Here is a 19,944-nt window from a genome sequence, read left to right as displayed (position 1 = left end):
TTCATTCTAGCCTCTTTCTTCAAAGTCCTACTTTTGCATCCATAGAATGTCACAGGGAAAACTACTGCCTGTTTCATTCTGAACTTTATAATATAGACACCTCATGAACAGCTTTTCCAAGGTCTTCATTGCTATTCAACCAAATGCTAGTCCATGGCGTATTTCTTGGCTGCTTGTTCCTTTACTGCTGAAAATCACATTACTACTGTTAAAATAAAACATAAAAGTGCTGTACAAAATGTGGCTTCTGTCTTCCTCCAAACTATTAAATATTAAGTGCAGATCTCAGCTGTGATCCTTGGCTGAGTATAATGTGTGAATACAGTAATTATTGCTGAAATCAGCTGGAAACTGATGAAAGTATTTATCACAGTGGCCATAGCTTGATCCATTCTCTTTCCCAATCGACAGAAGGGTTTTTTTGGGAGTTGGGGTTAGAATTCACATAACTCTTTTTTAAATATTTATTTGCTTTCCTGACTGAACTGAATAACGTGAGGTGTCAGTTAATTAAGAAACACACAGTGTAATAGCCAAATGCTCATTTTAATTATAGACAGTACAATGTATTTGCTACAGATTTTGCTATATTTTACCAAAAAAAGTAATTTCATCGTTTTTAAAAATAAACTTTTTTTAATAAATCCATAAATAGGTGCCAATAAAAAGTCAACATTGATACTCTGTTCCCTTGTTATGTTGTTTTCACCTCTTCTAGTAATCTCTATGTAAGGGAAAACAAGACAGATGGGCCTCTATGTCTGTTCCCAGAAGCCTTATTACAAGCAATAAAACTGTTTTCAAAAAATGGAGAACAATTCAATAACATCAGAATTCTTCAAACCCTTTGGAAATGAAGTAGTGAATTCAATATGAATTGGTGCTTTATCTTACTAAGTGTATGAACCAGCTAGTAGAAAAGCTGCCTGTCCTTAGGACAAGAGATTTTAAAAGTCAGGCTATACCAGTTAGTTAGGCACGATTACTGCACAGAGCATATGAAGAACCTTTCTTAGCCCACACCACTAAAAAAATCTGTCTAAAACAATGCTATATTTACCGACACAAATCATTGCAACCCTGCCTAGAAATACTTGCACCTGTCCTATTACACCTTTCCACAGATTCTGCCATCGGGTTATAGCTAAGCTTAAAAGCAATGAGGTGATAACACATACATAAATGCTGAAATCTTATTTTTAATAAAACAACCAACATCAACATGTTTCCAAATCATATTTTCAAAAGCACGAAAGCAATTCAGAAAGGAAAAGTATCTCAGAGCAGAGAGACAGCAAGATAAACCAGTTACTTTCTTCCTCTCCTTTATCACTCATAGATTCTGACAGCATGAGAAGTCATATTAGCCAGGGTATGTAAACTAAAAGGGGTGCTACTAGGATTGCTCCAGTCATGCCAGTACTTTATTTTAAACATGCATAATACTAATCTTAAAGAACTTGTTATTGATCATGGCAGAAATCAATCAATTGAAAACAATGTGTCCAATCGTTGTTAAACTCAGCCTCTCCGTGTAGCTATGCAAAAAATGTGTATTTTACATCTGGCATTTCATTTTTAGGCAGAACCATTTCTAAGGCACAAACTCTCTATTTAAAATAAAGCTCACTCTATTTCTCCACACATCACAAATTTGCATTTTTGAATTACATATACTATCTTGGCCAGATTAAAAAAAATGCCGACAGTCTACATATCCCATCCCTAATCAAGAGACAGATGTGTCCTCTCATGTCTGAGAGTAGATGGAGATATGTTTTTTTAATCTGCACTGCAAAATCAGTTTCAGCTTTCAACATTCATCCCTATGAAGGTGCACATTTGGTCATGAAATTCTCCATGTGGCTCCTGATTCAACAAACAAATCTGTGAAATCCAGCCATACATCTAATTTATGGAATTTAGGGTAGGGGTTATCCTCGGGTGATGATTATTTATTAACTGAAACAAGAAACCTAACAATTCGAGAACTTGAGAAAATAGGCAATCTTAAAAACCCAACATCACTCAAACATCATTTTTGGGAGAAGAAATAGGACGAGTTTCTCTACACTTCATTCATCACAATTCAAATACCTGAAAATCCCATGTTAAAATTTTAGTGCAGCCATTTGCTATAATCAATATAACAAAAGCATGCTTGTGAATTATGCATGCACTTCATTTTCCAAAATGCAATGAAAGGAGGTAAGTTATGATCTAATAAGCATTTTATGTAACCATAAATATCTCAGATTGCCTCACTATTTATGACACCCTGAAAATGTATATCCTAGCTGTACAGATAAATTGGAATTTAGGGTTTCAAGCACCATGAGGAGGCAGATATATTTCTTATATTTCTTATATTTCTTATATTTTGTTATATTCACAGAAAAGTCAAATGATTTACAAATGATCTTCAAGTCTGAAACTCAGAAAAAAGGATGATGTCACCTCTCTGATTATGTAAGCTAGAAATCAATGCACAAAATGATCATAATTGGATCAGAAAATCCAAGGAAGAAGTAGAGAGATTGAAGGGAGTCAGACATAAATTCTGCTGTTGCTTGGTTTTAAAAGGAAAAGACTTCAGAGAAACTGGTGCATAATCTGGCTATATTTACATTTTTAAATCTTTGTCAAAGATGTGAAAAGACATCATACATTAGAAAAGGGGAAATAGGACAAAGTTCTTTCTTTTTCTTTGCTCCATGAGCATACAATTTCTTTCAACATTTTACAGGTGTGCAAAGAGAGATGTGCAAAGTCTCTTCTACATGCTTATATGTAACATAAAAACTGAGATTGCATAATTGGTTGCATGCAGATTAGATCATCTGCTATGCCATCTGATGCTCTCTTTTAATCTGTTGCAGTAGTGATGTTGCAGACATAACTAGACATATGTGCTTATGTACTTCTAACATTTCTCAATTCCAGCATTTTCTAAAGGCCAAGGGGAAGGGGCTAAATGAAATACATTTTTCAAATTTCAACATTTTCCCATAGCCTATGAATTAAAATAAACATTGTACAGTATGGTAAGTAAATACATAAAGCAACCATCCTTTTTAAAATGCAGGCTTTTTAAAATTAATTGAAATTTTGATATTTTTATAAATGGGTTATCTGCCATAGAACAAAAAACCCCAATACCTGTTAATTGTATTTTTTTCTGTATTGCCAAGTCTAAATGTTATCCTACAAACAATGCAATTAAGACATCACTGTACATTTTCTGTAATATGCATTTCCTCCTGACTTTGTGATGGTGGAGTGGGGGTATAGTCCAAGAAGGATGATTGAAAAACACTGGGGTGGGTGCCAAGAGCAGATACGCCCAGCAGAGTAATTCAATCAAGGCATGAAGGCCACCCAACTGTCCAGCTAATGAGAGAAGGCACCTATATCAAGCCATAGGAAAATACTGGAAGTGGATGATCACTTTAGTGCCAAGAGAATAACCAGTTTCACAATGCACAAGAGAAAGCAATGGGGAACCAGTCTTGTACTTTACCAAAGAAACCATATGGATAGACAATGTAAAGTGCTGAATGATGGTGGACCCCACAGATTGGATGGGATTTAACATATTACTGAGTCGGAGCTGTTTAGCAGTACTAATGTTTAATGGTATTTATGGAAGAATTAAAGTCTTTGGGGCATCTATTTGTAGGTGCATCTGTGCAGAAAGAGAAATTCTAAAACTGAAAAGACAGAATTACAGTAGGAACGATGGAAATAAGAAGCACGAACATAGGAAAGCTCAGCACAGTGTAAAATGAAACCAATCTTAGGCATCAGCAAATTAAGATGGACTGCAACTGTACAGTTTTTCAGTTACTTCTGTATAATGCTATTAATGACCAAATAATATCAGTCAGATTTGTAGACACCCTTTTAAAATGACATTCAAATTATTTCTCCAATCACTAATGCAAAACAGGAGGGAGTTGATGGATGTTATGGTCAAGTTCAATTGTTCAATCAATTGATAGAAAATGCAAGCAAAACATGTCACTTGTAGCTGTTTCCAAAACTGGAAACAGTAAAGTGGAAAATGTAGTTGTACTATATGAGGAATATAGGAAATTGAACAAAGCAAAAAAAAAAAGACTTATCAGTCAACTCAGTGATTTATTTATTGCTTACATAGTTTCTAAAACACAATGGAGGAAATATGCACATTGGAAATTGCCAAAAAGGGAAGAGAAGCAAAAGGCAAGAAATCCAAATTCTCAGGAACAAATTTAACAAAGATGTCTATGGAGATTCTCAGTCACCCAGGTCATGGTTGTCCCAGAGGTGCTTTTTCAAAAGGCAACTGGGCTTTCTTTGTTGTTCCTTGAAGATGTTTCGCTTCTCATCCAGTGAACCGAAAAAGCTTTTTGGATGAGAAATGTCTTCAAGGAAAAACAAAAGAAATCCAGATGGCTCTTGAAAAAGCACCTTTGGGACAACTTAACAAAGAATTTCAGAGAACCATTCAAAGAGATGAAGAGCAGCTTTACAAAGATATTGGTCAAGATACCAAAGCTGGAAGTTGAGAAATCCAAAGAATACCAAAACGAAATAAATCTGTACTTCATTGTTTATAAAAAGGCTCTCACTTATGTCAACCATAAACTGTGATTTTTTAAAAAATGGGAACTTTAGAATATCTCGTTCTCATTAAAAAAAAAAACCTACGTTACATGGGAAGCCACAGTCCAGACAGAATATAGTGAAGCAAGCTGTCTTTGTGTTTTTCCAAAGGAGTAATACAAGGTTGACAATTTTCTTTGTATTAATTTAGTCTAGTATGCTTCATATACGATGAGGTAGGTTGGATTTTACAATGTGATTTTAAAACTGGAGGAAGAAATCTCCCAAATTTGCTTTATGCTGATGACATTCCTCTGATAGGAAAAAATGTAAATGATCTGCAATGAAAGTCAACAAGTACACTGAAAGACATAGGAATAGTACAATATAATGGAAGTCAAACTAACGAGAACAGCTACTATAACCAGTGCTAAAATTGATCATGAAGATAATGAAGTAGTAGCTTCTGCCTTTTAGGATTGACTACCAAGAGTACTGGAAGCAGCAGTTAAGAAATATTCTAAGACTATAGTAATATAGTAGACTATAATAGTAGAATAGCAATACACATATCTACAAAGGTAACATGACATGTCATCAAAATCTTGCAAAAACTACTTCTTTCTGGTGATGCTCTATGGAAGTAAAAGTTGGATGATGAAGCAGAGTAGAAAGAATGTTAACCCTTTTGAATTCTGATGTTGCAGAAAACAAGAGAGAATTAAGAAAAGAAAGTAATGGATCACAAAATAAATTTACCTGCAGTTTTCACTGGAGGCGGAAATGACCAGGCTCAATTTATCATTCTGGGGCACCTTATGAAAAGACTGAGATCTCTTGAAAGTCCATAATGGTGGTAAAGGTGAAAGGAACAAGGAGACAGACGGTGGCAAGGTGAATTGACTCAGCAAGAATTACAGAGTTGGAAGTCCTGAAAGGCTAGGTTGGAGACCCAGGGAAGATCTATCCATTTGGTCACAAAGAGTCAACACCAATTGAATGGGGCACCTAATCTGCCAATCAATCATAGCATATTGAAAATAAAAGCATTAATTATAAATAACATTTAAAGTCTTGAACAACCTAGGTATAAACTATATAATTTTCAATTCTCTCAGCAGTTGTTAAAGAATTTCCCTAGTATTCAGATTGTTAGAAAATTTTTACTTTTAAGCCATAAAATTGTGTCTGCACATTTCTATCCTAAGACTTCAAAGGTATTATTTTGGAAAAGCTGGAACCAATTTTAGACATAATTTAGTGTACTTTATTTTTCAAACAGTCACAAAAAGCTACCTGTTCTAAACTGCATGATACATATGTAATACTAATTACAAGCATACTTCTGTAGCATATTCCCCTGCGTTTTATGCAAAAAATAGACCATAAATTTCTATCTGTGTAAGAAACGTAGTCCATCTGAAATGCTTAAAAATCTATGAGTAGTTTTCTGTAAAAGAATTAGACATTTAATATCTCAAACTGAATCTGGCATGTTTCATATGCTTCATTTTACAGCATGTACCTGAAACTTGCATATTATTTTATGCCAGACATTGCCAGATAAATATAAATCTAAGGGTGTGTGTGTGTGTGTGTGTGTATGCACACACCAATGTGTTTTTGTGTACCTGTATATTTGGAATGTAAATAGGTAGTATTTATATCGGAACAGACAACTGTGTTACTCTTAATTTGCAGTTATATTATAATATTACATTAAAAATAGATTTATATCGGAACAGACAACTGTGTTACTCTTAATTTGCAGTTATATTATAGTATTACATTAAAAACAGATTTAGACAAAATAATGAATCTTTATAAACATAATTAATTCTACAGATCATCTATATTATAATTAGAGGCCAATTTTCTTTGTTTTGCTGTATTATCCAGCCATATGACAAACAATAAGATTTTTTTTAGCATTACTGGAACAGTCAAAAAGTGATCAACACTCCAGCATATAAAAGTGCTGTGAAGAGCCCTGAGTCTTTAAAGAAACAGGCATGGAGTTTAAATTCATATTTTTGCTGCAAATAAATAAATGTTTCCCACTCCTTATGATATACAACTATTTTTATATTTTACTGGAAAAATCCATTTGAAATATGACTTTTTTCCAAACAGATTTCTCTATGCAATACTTCCATTCTACTCAAAAGACCAAAGAAAACCAATGCCGTTGACTGAATTCTTCTTGCTGATAATGGGATTCCTAAATATTTTGACAATTTCGTCTTTTAAAATTTATGTTCCAAGCCTCTCCCTCTCATAGGTTCATTCTCCAGTATTTCCACTGAAGATACCCCCAAGGCTGCTACACTGTACACTACTTAAGTTCTTATTTGTCATTGCATGAAAATGATTGTCTTTTTCCTTCTCCCTTTCCCAGGAGAAGATTGTAATTAATCCATATGTATAGCCTTACCCCTTGAAAAGGCATCCTATTTAATTCCTCATATAAAGGGGGACCAAGCAGATTAACTTTTAATTGGAATTTGCAATATCATTGCCATCTTCTTCACAAAAATCTGAAAAATACAGAAAGTTTGCAGGGGGCCAGACAATCTTGCACTGTTCTGTTATCAGTTTGTACTTTTACCAGAAATTCAATAGAAGTAATACAAGATTTGTAACATTCTCTAAAATCTGGTATTTAATTTTCTTGTGCTTGCAATGAATAATTGAAGCAATTATTATATAATAATTACTGAAGTGCAGTATGTATGGAGAAAGATCTACCATGTCAGTACTATGCAACCCCTACGTAACAGCTCATAAAAATCAATTTGAGCAAATCTATTGCCTTCCAATCTGGGAATAAATAAGCAGTTTATATCACATTATAAAACACTAAAGAATCTTAGCTGCTAAAATCTGTACTAGCAATAGGAAGCAGCAAGCTAATTCTGAAGCAACTGTGTGCTCTCAGTTGCTTTTGGGAATGTATACCGAACGATAGTCCTTCAAAACCAGTATGAAAGGAGTCTGCTCACATAACACTTGAACATATTTATATAAATAATGCAACAACCCCCCCAAAAGACGTCTGTTCACAGAATCCTTTTTAAAAAAAAATCATTATTGGCACACCATTATATCAGATTGGCCTGAAATACAATAGCATCAATTCCTTAGATCATTGTTGGGCCGAGATCTTTGCAGCCCCTAGCAAGCAAAGCTTTTCTGCCTTTCTGCCACAGGGAAGAAAGAACTCGCCATTTCTAAACCAGTATGTCCATTAAATCGTCCACCCAAGACTGAGTTCTTTCCCACCTGGAGTCAGACTGATATTAATCTAGTAAGTGCAGGATTCACCAAATAAACATGGTTATATCATCACAGATATTGGTCAGTTTGAATTTCCCTCTTTGGTAATCACTCAGTTTTTGTCAAAGTATCTATTTGTTTTGTGGATTCTTTTTTATACTTTCTGATGATCTTGCTATGCTGAAACCCCACAGGTCTCCCCCCTCTGGGAAATAAATATTTTTAAGAATGCAAATGATGAATGACATCAAATTTTAGGCTGCATTTTATTTTAAAAGAAATTGATTTAAATATGTTTTGATGTTTTAATAACTGGAAATAGAACTGATATAGCTCTTTTGTCTTTATTTACTGAGTTGGGTATACTCTCTCATCTAACTCTTGGAGAATCAAACTTGTCCTTCTACATATGTATAAGAGATGCAGGGACTATTCTTAAACTGCTGCCTCTAATACAGAAATGATTAAAAGGTAGAACCCATCAAGTTCCTTATGCAGGATTTTGCAAAAACCTCAGCATTTTGGAAAGGGGTTACCTATGGCTTGAAAAGTACATGGATGTCTAATATAAAAGATACTATATGAAGATATGAACTTAGGATCTGTGCTTGGTTCAATCAACCATGCAAAGACTATTCAGTTTCATTTTTTTTTCTTTCATTTTCATGGACTCAGCTGAAGAAACTGAAATTACGTAATATTAATTCTTAAAATATTGGATTCACAGTACAAAATCTGTTTAATGCCAATGTTCTGTTAATAATCATTGTTAGTTACTGCTTAGGAATCAAAGGCTGGATACAATAAACCTGAAGAAATCTGGTATAAAATAGTATTTAGAAGCAGCATATCTCAGGCATTATTTTCTTTCTATGGAAACATAATTATAAAACTACATCTAACTGAAATTAAGGCCCCTTTCTTCTACACCTTACAAAACATTCAACTTTAAAGCTACTACTCTGAAATTGCAATAAAAACATTCATCAGTATAATCACTGGAATCAAAGTTCGAGTAGCAAGGTAAATTATACAGCTAGACACTTTATACTGCAAAAATTTAAACAAGTTCAAATGTTAACTTTCTCATATTGATCTCTCTCAAACTAGTGTTATCCTAATCTCTGCTAACTTAACTAATAGCTTCCAATCAACGCTAAGTATTTTCCTAAAATAGATTAGACAAATATATTGGGCATATTCACAAGTTTGAGAGCATATTATGTTAGTTTCACATTTGATCTAAGAATTTTTTTTAAAAAAACAACCAGATGGGTTAGAAAGCCTATGGGTATTGAGGGAGGTATTCATGGCCATAATAGTACAATTATATCAAACCCGTTTTAATATAACCAACTGCAAGGATTTCATTCAAAATCTTTGATTCTCAGACAAGTTCATAGGGCCCATTAGAAATAATGTTGGACACTGAAAAGTTGCTTGGAAGATTTGCAGTCATTATAATTATTCTTCATTTCCCAGTTTAAGGTGCTCTAAAAAGGCAATTGTCAATAATATCTGCACTTTTAAATCACTAGCCAATGTAAACAAGGATATTTATCTTAAATTAACAAAGTCAAAATAATTCAGCAGTTTTTGACTAATAGATAGCAGACTTTTTCTACAGCATATACTATTGATTTGTCCTGAAAAACTAATGTGAAGCTAATTTAAAGATTGTGTTGTAGCATAATGGAAGAAATCAGGGGCAGAAGCAATGGGTAAGGAGCTAACAGTGGGAAACCCAGGGCCTATGATATAAAAGAAGTATCTTATAAAATTAGCAAATATACCTTATAATGAGAATTCCTGAGCCATTGTCTTATAAACTAAAGCAACTGTTTGATGATTTTTAGAACTCCGTACCATGAGCGGTCAGTTTAGAAAAATGATCAATTATCTCCTGCACATAATTCAACATTTACTATATACTTATCAACAACTTAATATCACTGATCAGAGAAAGTTCAAAAAGAGCGACTCGATAATTGTTGAAAGTACCAAAAAATGGGGGGGGGGGGGAATCCTCTAGCTGGAATAATTTGTAATATCTCAATAGTAATGAAAGAAGAAGAGGTTAGGATTGAAGGGAAAGGTATTCAAATAAACTGCTTATCTGAAGTATGCTTACCATATAGAAAATAATGAAGATGAGAATCACCAATCTACAGTATCAACAAAGGAATCTATATCAATTGTGCAAAATTAACTATTAAATCTATCTTTACTTATAATTTTCAACCTATTTAAAATAAAGCCCTATACATTTTCAAAGGCATTTACTTCCAAGAAAGTTCCACTGAAACCCATGGAATATACAATGAAATGTGTTCAAGATCAAGTCTTCTGAGGTGAATATGAAATGAAACCAAACCAAACCTCTATGTATTCTACAATTGCTCAGTGTTGTATCTACTGCTTTTTCCATTTGAAAAAAAAAAACCAAGAGCGAAAAATGCTTGTTTTGCATGTCTTTTACCAGAAATATTTGTATCCAGGAAAGCACAATTTTATAATTTAGGAGGTTCAGCTGCTATATCCTATGCAGAAAATTGAATATTTCATACTTTAAATATCCCTACAAAATTTATGTCACCCTGTGTAGGTTTAAATACTCCCCCACCCACCCACCCACCGGAATGTGGAGAGTTTAAACAGGCAGCCTGAAAACCTGCTGTCATAAAAGCATTAAATGTCATCCAAGTTGATAAAAGTCCCCTACCGAGATGTCAGTGAATACCGGTAGTAAAATAGCAGTTTTCACTCAGACCATTTTCTATGAAGATATTTTAGTAGCGTCATTCTGTGCAACTTATTGCCAAATTGCACTAACTCCTCTAAAAAAAAAATCTAGTAGAAATTGCTACGGAATGACTGCCACACAGTTTCAGTTTTACACAAGGAAGTTCCTTCATTATTAAAAACATGCTGCAAATGTTAATCCCTTAACTTACAAAACACAAAGCTTGTGCAAAGTGTCTATGTATAGAAGAGACCCAGAGTGAAGGAGAAGAGAATGTATCCTCTAAATTCCAGTAACAATGAGACCAATTGTATTATCAGCAGCCACACCCCCACCCTTCTACTACATCCTTGCTGTCAAGTTTGATGCTGTCTGTGTTTTTCTCACTGAACACAGGGCCTCCATGTCTCATCATGAGCTCTGTAGCCATCTTGACAAAAGCTTCCTCTACATTGCTGGAGTCCTTTGCAGAAGTCTCTATGGCACAGATGATATCATAGTGTTCAGCCAGGTTCTGAGCCTCTTCTAGTTGAACCTCCCGAAGGTCACTTAGGTCAGACTTGTTTCCTAGAAGAAAACAGAATTGTTGATAAGATTGGTTTTTAAATATGGATTCTGGAGATTAGGGAAAATGTTCAGTTGGGAAGACTTAGGGAAAAAGACATAAAACTGTGCTGAATGACCTCAAAAATGATGCAAATAACCTGGCTAGACCTCTGATACTACAGTTACCTTGGAAATGAGAAAAAAACAACTAATGAAATAACAGGATAAAGAGATAAAACTATAAAATACATAGATAAATCTGAGCCATTGGAAAGTATAAAAGTAATTTTTGGATCCCGGATTTATAATTCTACCCCATTTTGATGTTGACAAACCCTGCATTTCAACATAATACTTCAATCTCAGGGAATGAACTTTATACCCTTTCCAACCTATATGTTCCTGTATTAACAGAATATTACTTACTGTATGTTGTATTTAATTATCTCTGGAACTAATGACAATGAATTTTTATATTTACATTTGTTCACTTTTGTTACATCAGAAACCTGCCCAAAAGGGATAGAGATATCTAACAGATGAAAAAGTTCAAATTAAAAGTATCTGATATTGGTTTGCATACTAGGCAAGAGGATCTCATGCTGAATAATCTGAATGCATATTTCTCAACATCATAATACTCTGTGGAACATCATGGCATAAGCATGGAACACGTCCCAAACAGGGGTGGGATTCAACCGGTGTTACCACCGGTTCGGTGACTAGGTCTGCTGTGCACGCGTTTAAGAAAACCTTAAGCTGTGATGCCTGGACAGCTGAAAAGCACTGCGCGTGGATGCACAGTGTTTGAAAAGCCTCTTTTTTCCTGTTTTTTCAACCTCAACTGTGCCACGCAAAGCAGCTGAGGTTGAAAAAGCAGGAAATAAAGGACAGATAAGAGCCCAGGTGGGCGGGTGGCCCAAACAGCAGCAAACACAGAACCGGTTCAGTGTCTGCTGCTCTTCAGAGCTACCGGTTCTATAGAACCGGGCAGAACCAGTAGCATCCCACCCCTGGTCCCAAAAGATAGGAAAGCACAGACTCACAGAGTGGCTTGACTTGTTCAAAATATACTGTTAAATAAGGATCCTTAAAGCATGGAATACAGAGACAACAATAAAAGGCTGAAGTAAACAAAGTAAATCGTAGAACAGCTTGAAAGTAATTTTTTTCCTGCTTTATCAATTATTATGCAGTAATTCAATCAGTAATTCAAATGAGGAAGAAATGTTTTTATTTTTGGAAATGAGGAAATGCCTTTGTACAAGTTGCTATTGTCTCCTAATGCAGAGGCATAATTCTTTTTTATTTTTGGCTTACCAAGTAGATCTTTCCACACTCACCAATTAGCAACTGTACTATATTGGAGCCTGCATATTTCCTCACATCCTCGATCCAGCGAGGAATGGACTGGAAAGAGCCTCTCTTACTAATGTCATAGGCTAGAATAGCTCCATTGGCGCTTCGATAGTAACTCTGGGTTATAGTCCGAAACCTTTCTTGACCAGCCGTGTCCCAGATCTGTAACTAAAGGAAGTAAAAAAAAAAGTAAGTTCTGTAAGTTCTTCAATCATAAGTTATTGGATGTACTTATCAGATGACATTTTCTTATGCATACTGACTGAAAAACATATAAACAGAGTACAAAGTAATTCCACACCCAGTTGATATATGTTATCGCTGGGTTGCCACAGCCAACATGCCCAATCTATTTGGCAAGGTAAAGTGTAGCAGCAAGTTTAAGAGAGCAATAATGGATAAGCCTTCCCACAAAGGCAGGAAAGTTAGGGCAATTATAACTGCGATGTACAGAGAGCTGACCTCTGACCACAAGTGCAGCTGAATTTCTTTTTTATATCACAGAACTGCTCTTCACTGCTGTAGTACTGATACCTGGAAGACACATTTGTTTTCAAAGTTGGCCACATTATGTGTGGAGGTGCACACCTCTGAAATATACCTAACTTCAAGTCCAGCAAAAGGGCATAACTTAAACAAAAATATTGCTTTACATTTTTGTATGATTTACTTTAGGACTGGCTTTAGAAAACACTGTCTTTGGTTTGTATGAATTGAGTGAAATATTTTGAAAATGCGGATTGTATTGAAATACTGTAGAATAAGAATCAAGATTAGCAGTAATATCTTTGCCACTGGAGATACTGGATTTGTTGTAGGTTTAATTGTATTTTATTGGATTATTATTATTATTCATATTGTATTATTGGCTTATCAATCTAGAACTGGGGTGTCAAACTGGCAAACTGTGGGTCAGATGTGTCACGAGCAGGCCACACCCAACCCAAGGGGGAAAACATTGCAAAACTTCACGTAATGGCAACATGACACCGTGAGTTTGACACTCATGATCTAGACAAGCCTCTGGAATGAATGATTTATAAAAGTTATAAAACAATAAATAAATGGTGACTGTATACATTGATAAACAGTTACATTTAAAGTCTTGCTTAACATTTCTTACTAATAAAAGTCCATATAATTATAAGTACTGATAGTCTTCACTTGCTGACTGCAACTGGGACAATGCCAGGCTGATGTCAGCTCTACTATGATTATTAAGCATGACATACGTGCCTGTGATTTGCAACTTCCTGCTGACTTCCCCATTGACTCTGTTTGATGGAAGCCATCTGTGAAGATCACAAATGGTGATTAAGTGATTGTGGGATGCTGTGGCAGCTGCCAGTTTGAGAACCAATCTTATGCCTACTGTTTTAGCATTGTCGTAACTTCGAACACTCTTTGAATGAGGTAGTTGGTAAGTGAGGACCACGTGTATATAGATATTGTATATAGGTATTTCTTCCTGCATCTCCTTTCAAGGAATAAATTTTAATTACTTAAACCATAATATATTATTGAGGCAAAAATAAAGTTCTGCCCTCTGGACAGTAAGCTTTGGAAAAAAATTAAGACTCCAGCTTGTTCCAATTCTTACAAGCAAACATGTGAGCAGCTTTTTCTGTATTCATAGATTTCAAAATAATAAAATATAACTGTTCTAATAGTTTTGACAAAAATCACACTACAAACTCGTATAACTTACATACAAAATCAGGCACAGATATCATATTTGAAATTATGCATATTTGAAACATTAGAGTTGCTCTATGATTTGTATTTCTTAATGTGCTATGCAAAATAATTTCTAAATCTGCTCTATTTTATGCTGTAATAGCAAATATGGAAATATTAATGAGTTTCATCTCCTTGCTAACTATCCTAATATTATAATGCCTATTAACTTAGCTAAAAGCAAACACACAATGAGATGAAACAATGCAAGTTTAGAGAATGGGATTCTCTCTTTCGATATATAACATTAGTAAAAGAAATGTTGTCAACTTTGTGTGCAAATGTTGACGTAAAAGTGTTGTGGCTGAATGTTTTGCTTTGAAACCAATTATCAAAATCAGCATGAAAAGTGCTGTAGTTCAAGAGATACTAATGATAAGTCCATAGAGCAGGGCAATCTGACTTATTTTCTTCTTAGAAGCTGTCTCTATAGAAGACACAAACGGCTCTCCCTATAACATTAAGTTCCAAAACTAAAAGCTTAAAGAGCAATTGTTGAATATTCCGGAGGGGCTTTTGCCACATTTCCTCAGCTTCCGGATAAAGACCCAAGATTACTACTGAGCTTCAAATAAAGAGGTTTATATCAAATAACATTGAATGCTTATTTTAGATGTGTAGGACTAAGATATTTCCAAGTCTGTATACAGGCACATCTTGCACTTAGTGACCATTTTAGGTTTCAATGATGCTTAAAAAGTAACTTTACTACCAGCCTTCGTATTTATGATAGTCACAACATCCCTCTAGTCACATAACTGACATTTGGGCACTTAGGCATAACTGGTAAGCATTTATGATAATTGCAGTTGAAATGCCTCACACCGACTTCAGGCTGAGTCAACTGAGAAGCAATTGTGATCACTACGTAAGGACCACCTGTAACCCCTTCTTGCTTAGAAAACTCTGTTTTTAGACAATTAATAATCAACAGTTGAACCCACTGAAATGTTTTTTGTGTACCTTCTAGGCATGACTTTTTGGGTTATATTCTGAATTTGAGTCACACAGATGTAAGCCAAGAGCTACTCTCTATCATCCCAAAAGGTGGTACAAAAATGATGGTTTAAATTAATTACACAAAATCAGATTCTGGCTGAATACTAGGGAAAATATCCTATTGGAAATAGTTCAAAAGCAGAATTCCAAAAGATGAACTTTCCTTCAAAATATGTATTCAAGCAGATGTCATAGATATTTCAGTTTGGATTCCTGTGCAGAGCAAGGATTGGATTCAATGGTTTAAATGGGCCTTTTCAACACTGATTCTTTCAATATTTTATTATTAAATCAGTATATTTAAAGGCTTTCTTTTAAATATATGTTAATATCTATATATCTTATTACAACATTAGGATTGTAATAAAAGAGAATTAAACAACTGCCATATGAATATAAATAACTAAATTTTAACCTACCAGGAATAACCTATACTTTAGCAATAACTAATTATAAAATATTGTACACATTATCTTTGGAAAATTTCTTGATTACTTTCAAAAACAATGTCTGGTAAAGCATTCTATTTATTTTCCTGAACTGTGAACAGGTTTATAGCCCTCTTTGGTGTGCTGTGTCATATAATAAAGGAGTTGCACAACATGTCTGTAAAGTCAATTAAAATCTTAAAACTCTTTGACACAATGCCAATAACTTTTTCAGGTCAAATTACAAAATCCTACTGGGATATCTAAGTTCCTCCCCTTTATTTGTGTACATGAAATGTTGTTGATCCAGATTACAAAGCATGACAATTATTTAAAAAATAAAGGCATTCGTGTTTTCTACAATAAAACATGTTTATTGTACTGAGGGTAAATGCTAACCCTTTCCTGAAGTGCGGGCATTTTTATAAAATCTACCCTTAATAGTGAAGGGGGTGTATTTAGTGTATTCACATCTAGATGTCTACAATATATACATACATAGAGATATGAAAAAGGAAGATTTTTTTTTTAAAAAATCGAATTATCCTGATTTTAAAAAGCATTACAAAAAACTGCCTACCCCATTTAATTTTACCGGGCTGTACAGAGCAGAGGGCTGGACTAGAGGACCTCCAAACTCCCAACTCTGTTATTCTGTTCTGGAATGATACTTAAACCAGACTGCCCATCTATGCTTTAGCACAAAAACAGAATATTTACATGAGTTACAGGCCCTGTCGTGACAAAACTACTCACACAGGGATTACAACCTAATTTCTGTACAATATCAACGGAATCTTAAAAGTTAGGAAATGTAGAGCCCACTCCTAAGTTAAGTAAATACGTTTCTGTCAAAGTTTGTCCCTAGTTTTTACTTACTATTACTCATTAGGTAAGCAAAGTGGACTCTTAACAAATGCCAAGTAGACTCTTTCATACCCAAACAGGCTCCAAGCCAAGTTCAGGAACTGCATATCAACATCCTCAATTACAAAAGAACTCCTAATCTCATCTTATTTTCAAACATTACAACAAAGCTCCTATGGGGAGCTTTTATTTGAATAGGCCTGGTCTATCCACCCCTGAGGTTCTCCAAGAAGCTTAAGAGGCTTTTCAAACATTTCTTAAGCACCTCCAAGAAAGGAAAAGAATATCCTTTGAGGCATTTTTACCTCGCACTACCTAAAATGCTTTTTTAACTTTCAGAAATCAGCAAGGGGGTGAGTGAGAGTGGGAGTCAAATTCTACTTCTTTGAATGGTTTAAAAAGGTATCCGAGCTGCAACCCTGCAAGCGCCAAGTCTTCGGCAAATTCTGGCTTGGCGATGAATTCTCTCGGCCCAGCCAGGATGTCAGCAGGTGGGCTGGGGAAGACGTTGGGCGCCTTTAAGGTCTCCCGGGGAAAGCGACGTTGCCACGCCAGCTTCTTCTCCCGCGACCGCAGCTGTTGTTCTGTCCGCACACCTGTTACCTGCCCGGCCCGCGCCGCGAGCGAAGGGCGATAAGACCGGGATGGCTGCGAGGCCGCTTTCCCGCCCCTCCCCACCTCCGCTTGCCTACCTTGACCCGCTTGCCCTGGATCTCCAGGCTCTTCATGGTGAAGTCCACGCCGATGGTGTTGCCCTGGCGCTCAGAGAAGGCCCCGGTCTTGAAGCGCTGCACCAGGCACGTCTTGCCCACGCTGGCATCGCCGATCAGCACCAGCTTGAAGAGGAAGTCGTAGTGCTCCTCCGGGTCCGGCCCGGGAGGCGCCGACGGGGAGCTGGGCATGACCGCGACGCTGCTCCCCTCGCGGCTGCCCGACGCAGGATCCCCGGCTCGCTCCCGTTTGGCAGACGCAGCGCCGGCCTCAGCATCCTTCCCCGCCCGCCTTCCTCTGCCAAGGCCGAAGCAGTGGGCATGCGCGGCGGGAGCCTGCGTCCTTCCTCCTCCTTTTCACCACCCCCCCACGCGCCCCCACGCGCCAGGAGTCGAGGGTGGGGTAAAAGTGCAGGGCCGGGTTCCCCTCGAGCTTAGTGGGCGGGCTTAGCGAAGGAAAGGGGCTGATGGGGCGAGGTCGCCCATTACGATGGCTGGATTTGCGTGTTACGTTGTGTCTCTGGTCGCCCTCGAAACAGGAAGCGCGCCTAGAGAAACCCCCTCCGGTTATGTGCGCTGTGTGTACACCGTGCAGTGCACCTTGAACCTTGATCGCTGAATTCCCTAGAATTAGACGCATGCAATGTTTTACATGCAATGGTTTACATATTGCCCTTTGAACGGGAACGGTTCCCAGAAGAAGACCCGAAATAAACAAAACTGAGCTCCTTCGAGGCAAAGATAAAATATATTGGTCTTTAGGGTGCGGCAAAACTACGTAATCATAGTGAGGGTGGCCAGTCCAACGTGTGTAATGAGTGATCAAATAAGTTCTAATAGCCTGGATGAGCTCCCTGCAGCAGGAAACGTTGGCAGGAAACGCGCAACCCGGCAATTAATTGTTAAGATTCAGTTCAGTCATTTATAATTAATCTTTATTGGTCGTTTTGTAATAAATAAGGAGCACATGCTTTATACAAGCTGTCCTGGTGTGCAGGAAATACTGAACGCGTTTGCTTGTTTGTTCTCATACAAAGGATAGCAAGCATCCCACAAGACAGAAAAGAGGAACAGGTGGTTGAGTTAAAATGCAGAACGTTTTTCCAGAGTCAGTTGAGTCCTGAGCCAGAATTTGTACCAAGAATCATAAATCTCACACAATGGAAAAACATTACATGGTAATATCTGTGTTTCTCTATATGCCTCTCCATAACTAAGGCTATACTTCCTTTACAAGTATGTTTATTTCCAAGACTTTAATAAGGGAGTTCAGGGCTATTCCTCTGTATCCTTGTTGACACTATGAAGGACTGTAAATGTGTCTGAAATTAGGCTCTTTCTTTGTAAAAGTCTACTGTAGTGCAGGGTTGCTAAGGTTGGATCCTGGCCTAGTGGTTGTTTCTTCCAGCTTGCCACAGGATATGCCTGTGTTGCTTCAGGTTGTTTAGCTGTTCTTTTTGTCACAGAAAGACAGGCTTTGGCAGACTTACAAGATTTGTGCTCTATTTGTTTGCTACTATTGTTTATTGGGACACATCCTTCAGTATGAATAGAATAGAATAACAGAGTTGAAAGGGACATTGGAGGTCTTCTAATCCAATGGCCCCCCAACCTTTTTTGAACCAGGGACCGGTTTCATGATTATTCTTCCATGGACCGGTACCTGAGTAACGCGAGACTCCACCGCCATAGGGACGGCTCTTCGTTCGAAGCCGCCCCCCCCTTCAACGAAACTAAGGCACGAGCACCCAAACGCCACTTTCCAACCGAAAACCCGGAAGCATCGCCTGGTGGCAAGTGCCGCCAATCACTGCCTTCTACTACTAGTCCCTAAAGCACCCTTAGCCGGGCTTCTCTCTCCCTTCTTAGTCTCTCTCACCTTCCTCAGTGACCCGTCGCCCTTCTTCTTTCCAGCCTCAGACAAAAAAAAAAAAGACTTGGCACAGCCAGCTAGAAAGCACGCCCAAATTCCTCGCAGCTTCCTGCCTCTGCTTGTGAGGAAGTGGGCGGCGGGGAGGGCGAGGGGTGCAAGCGTGGGCCGGGAAGCGTGACTGGTCAGGGAATGACCTTTCCCGGGAAAGTCGGAGGCGCAGCAGCCGCCACTGCCTCAGCTGCTGCTGCTTCCTTGCGCTCTAGCGACGGACACCATGGCGCTCCTTCAGTGCCTGTGCTCAATCTGTTCCTCCGGGTCATGGTGCAGCAGCAGCAGCAACAGCTTTATCTGTGCGCGTGCGTGTGCGTGGTTGACGAAGGAGAAGGAGAGGAAAAGGGAGACTAGCGCTGGGCATACCGTAGCGTTCTTTTCTCCCTCTCTCTCCCTCGCAGTGCCCAAGCTTTGCGGCCTGGTAAAAAATGATCCACGGACCGGTACTGGTCCGGGGACCGGTGGTTGGGGACCCCTGTTCTAATCCACCCCCTGCTTAGGCAGGAAACCTTACACCACTTCAGACAATTTCTGAGGCAAGTTGTTCCACTGATTAATTGTTCTAACTGCCAGGAAATATCTCCTTAATTTTAAGTTGCTTCTCTCCTTGATTAGTTTCCACCCATTGCTTCTTGTCCTGCCCTCAGGTGCTTTGGATAATAGCTTGACCCCCTCTTCTTTGTGGAAGCCCCTGAGATATTGGAAGACTGCTATCATGTCACCCCTAGTCCTTCTTTTCATCAAACTAGACCTACCCAATTCCAGCAA

General features: G+C 37.4%; 1 protein-coding gene across 1 annotated transcript; it reads right to left on the bottom strand.

Annotated features, from left to right (window-relative positions):
* Positions 1-527: 527 nt before the first annotated feature.
* RAB43 (RAB43, member RAS oncogene family) lies at positions 528-17,695 on the bottom strand. Its single transcript, XM_026724171.2, has 3 exons — positions 17,235-17,695; positions 12,496-12,679; positions 528-11,173 (listed from the first exon to the last, which is right to left on the bottom strand). Exons 1-3 carry the CDS (start codon positions 17,442-17,444, stop codon positions 10,923-10,925), a joined length of 645 nt encoding a protein of 214 aa, XP_026579956.1. The 5' UTR covers positions 17,445-17,695; the 3' UTR covers positions 528-10,922.
* Between the last annotated feature and the right edge of the window lie 2,249 nt (positions 17,696-19,944).

Source organism: Pseudonaja textilis, chromosome 2, assembly GCF_049901715.1.
Source record: "Pseudonaja textilis isolate UNSWEBS1 chromosome 2, rPseTex1.2, whole genome shotgun sequence".
In the NCBI taxonomy this organism is placed as follows: domain Eukaryota; kingdom Metazoa; phylum Chordata; class Lepidosauria; order Squamata; family Elapidae; genus Pseudonaja; species Pseudonaja textilis.
Note: the sequence above shows the minus strand (reverse complement) of the source record. Positions and strands in the feature narration are given on the sequence as shown.

Coding starts and splice junctions, on each gene's coding strand:
- RAB43 (XM_026724171.2), bottom strand. CDS start 17,444: ATGCCCAGCTCCCCGTCGGCGCCTCCCGGGCCGGACCCGGAGGAGCAC. Junction 12,680..17,234: donor TCCAGGGCAAGCGGGTCAAG/GTAGGCAAGCGG, acceptor TACTTCCTTTAG/TTACAGATCTGGGACACGGC. Junction 11,174..12,495: donor TATAGTACAGTTGCTAATTG/GTGAGTGTGGAA, acceptor GTTTTCTTCTAG/GAAACAAGTCTGACCTAAGT.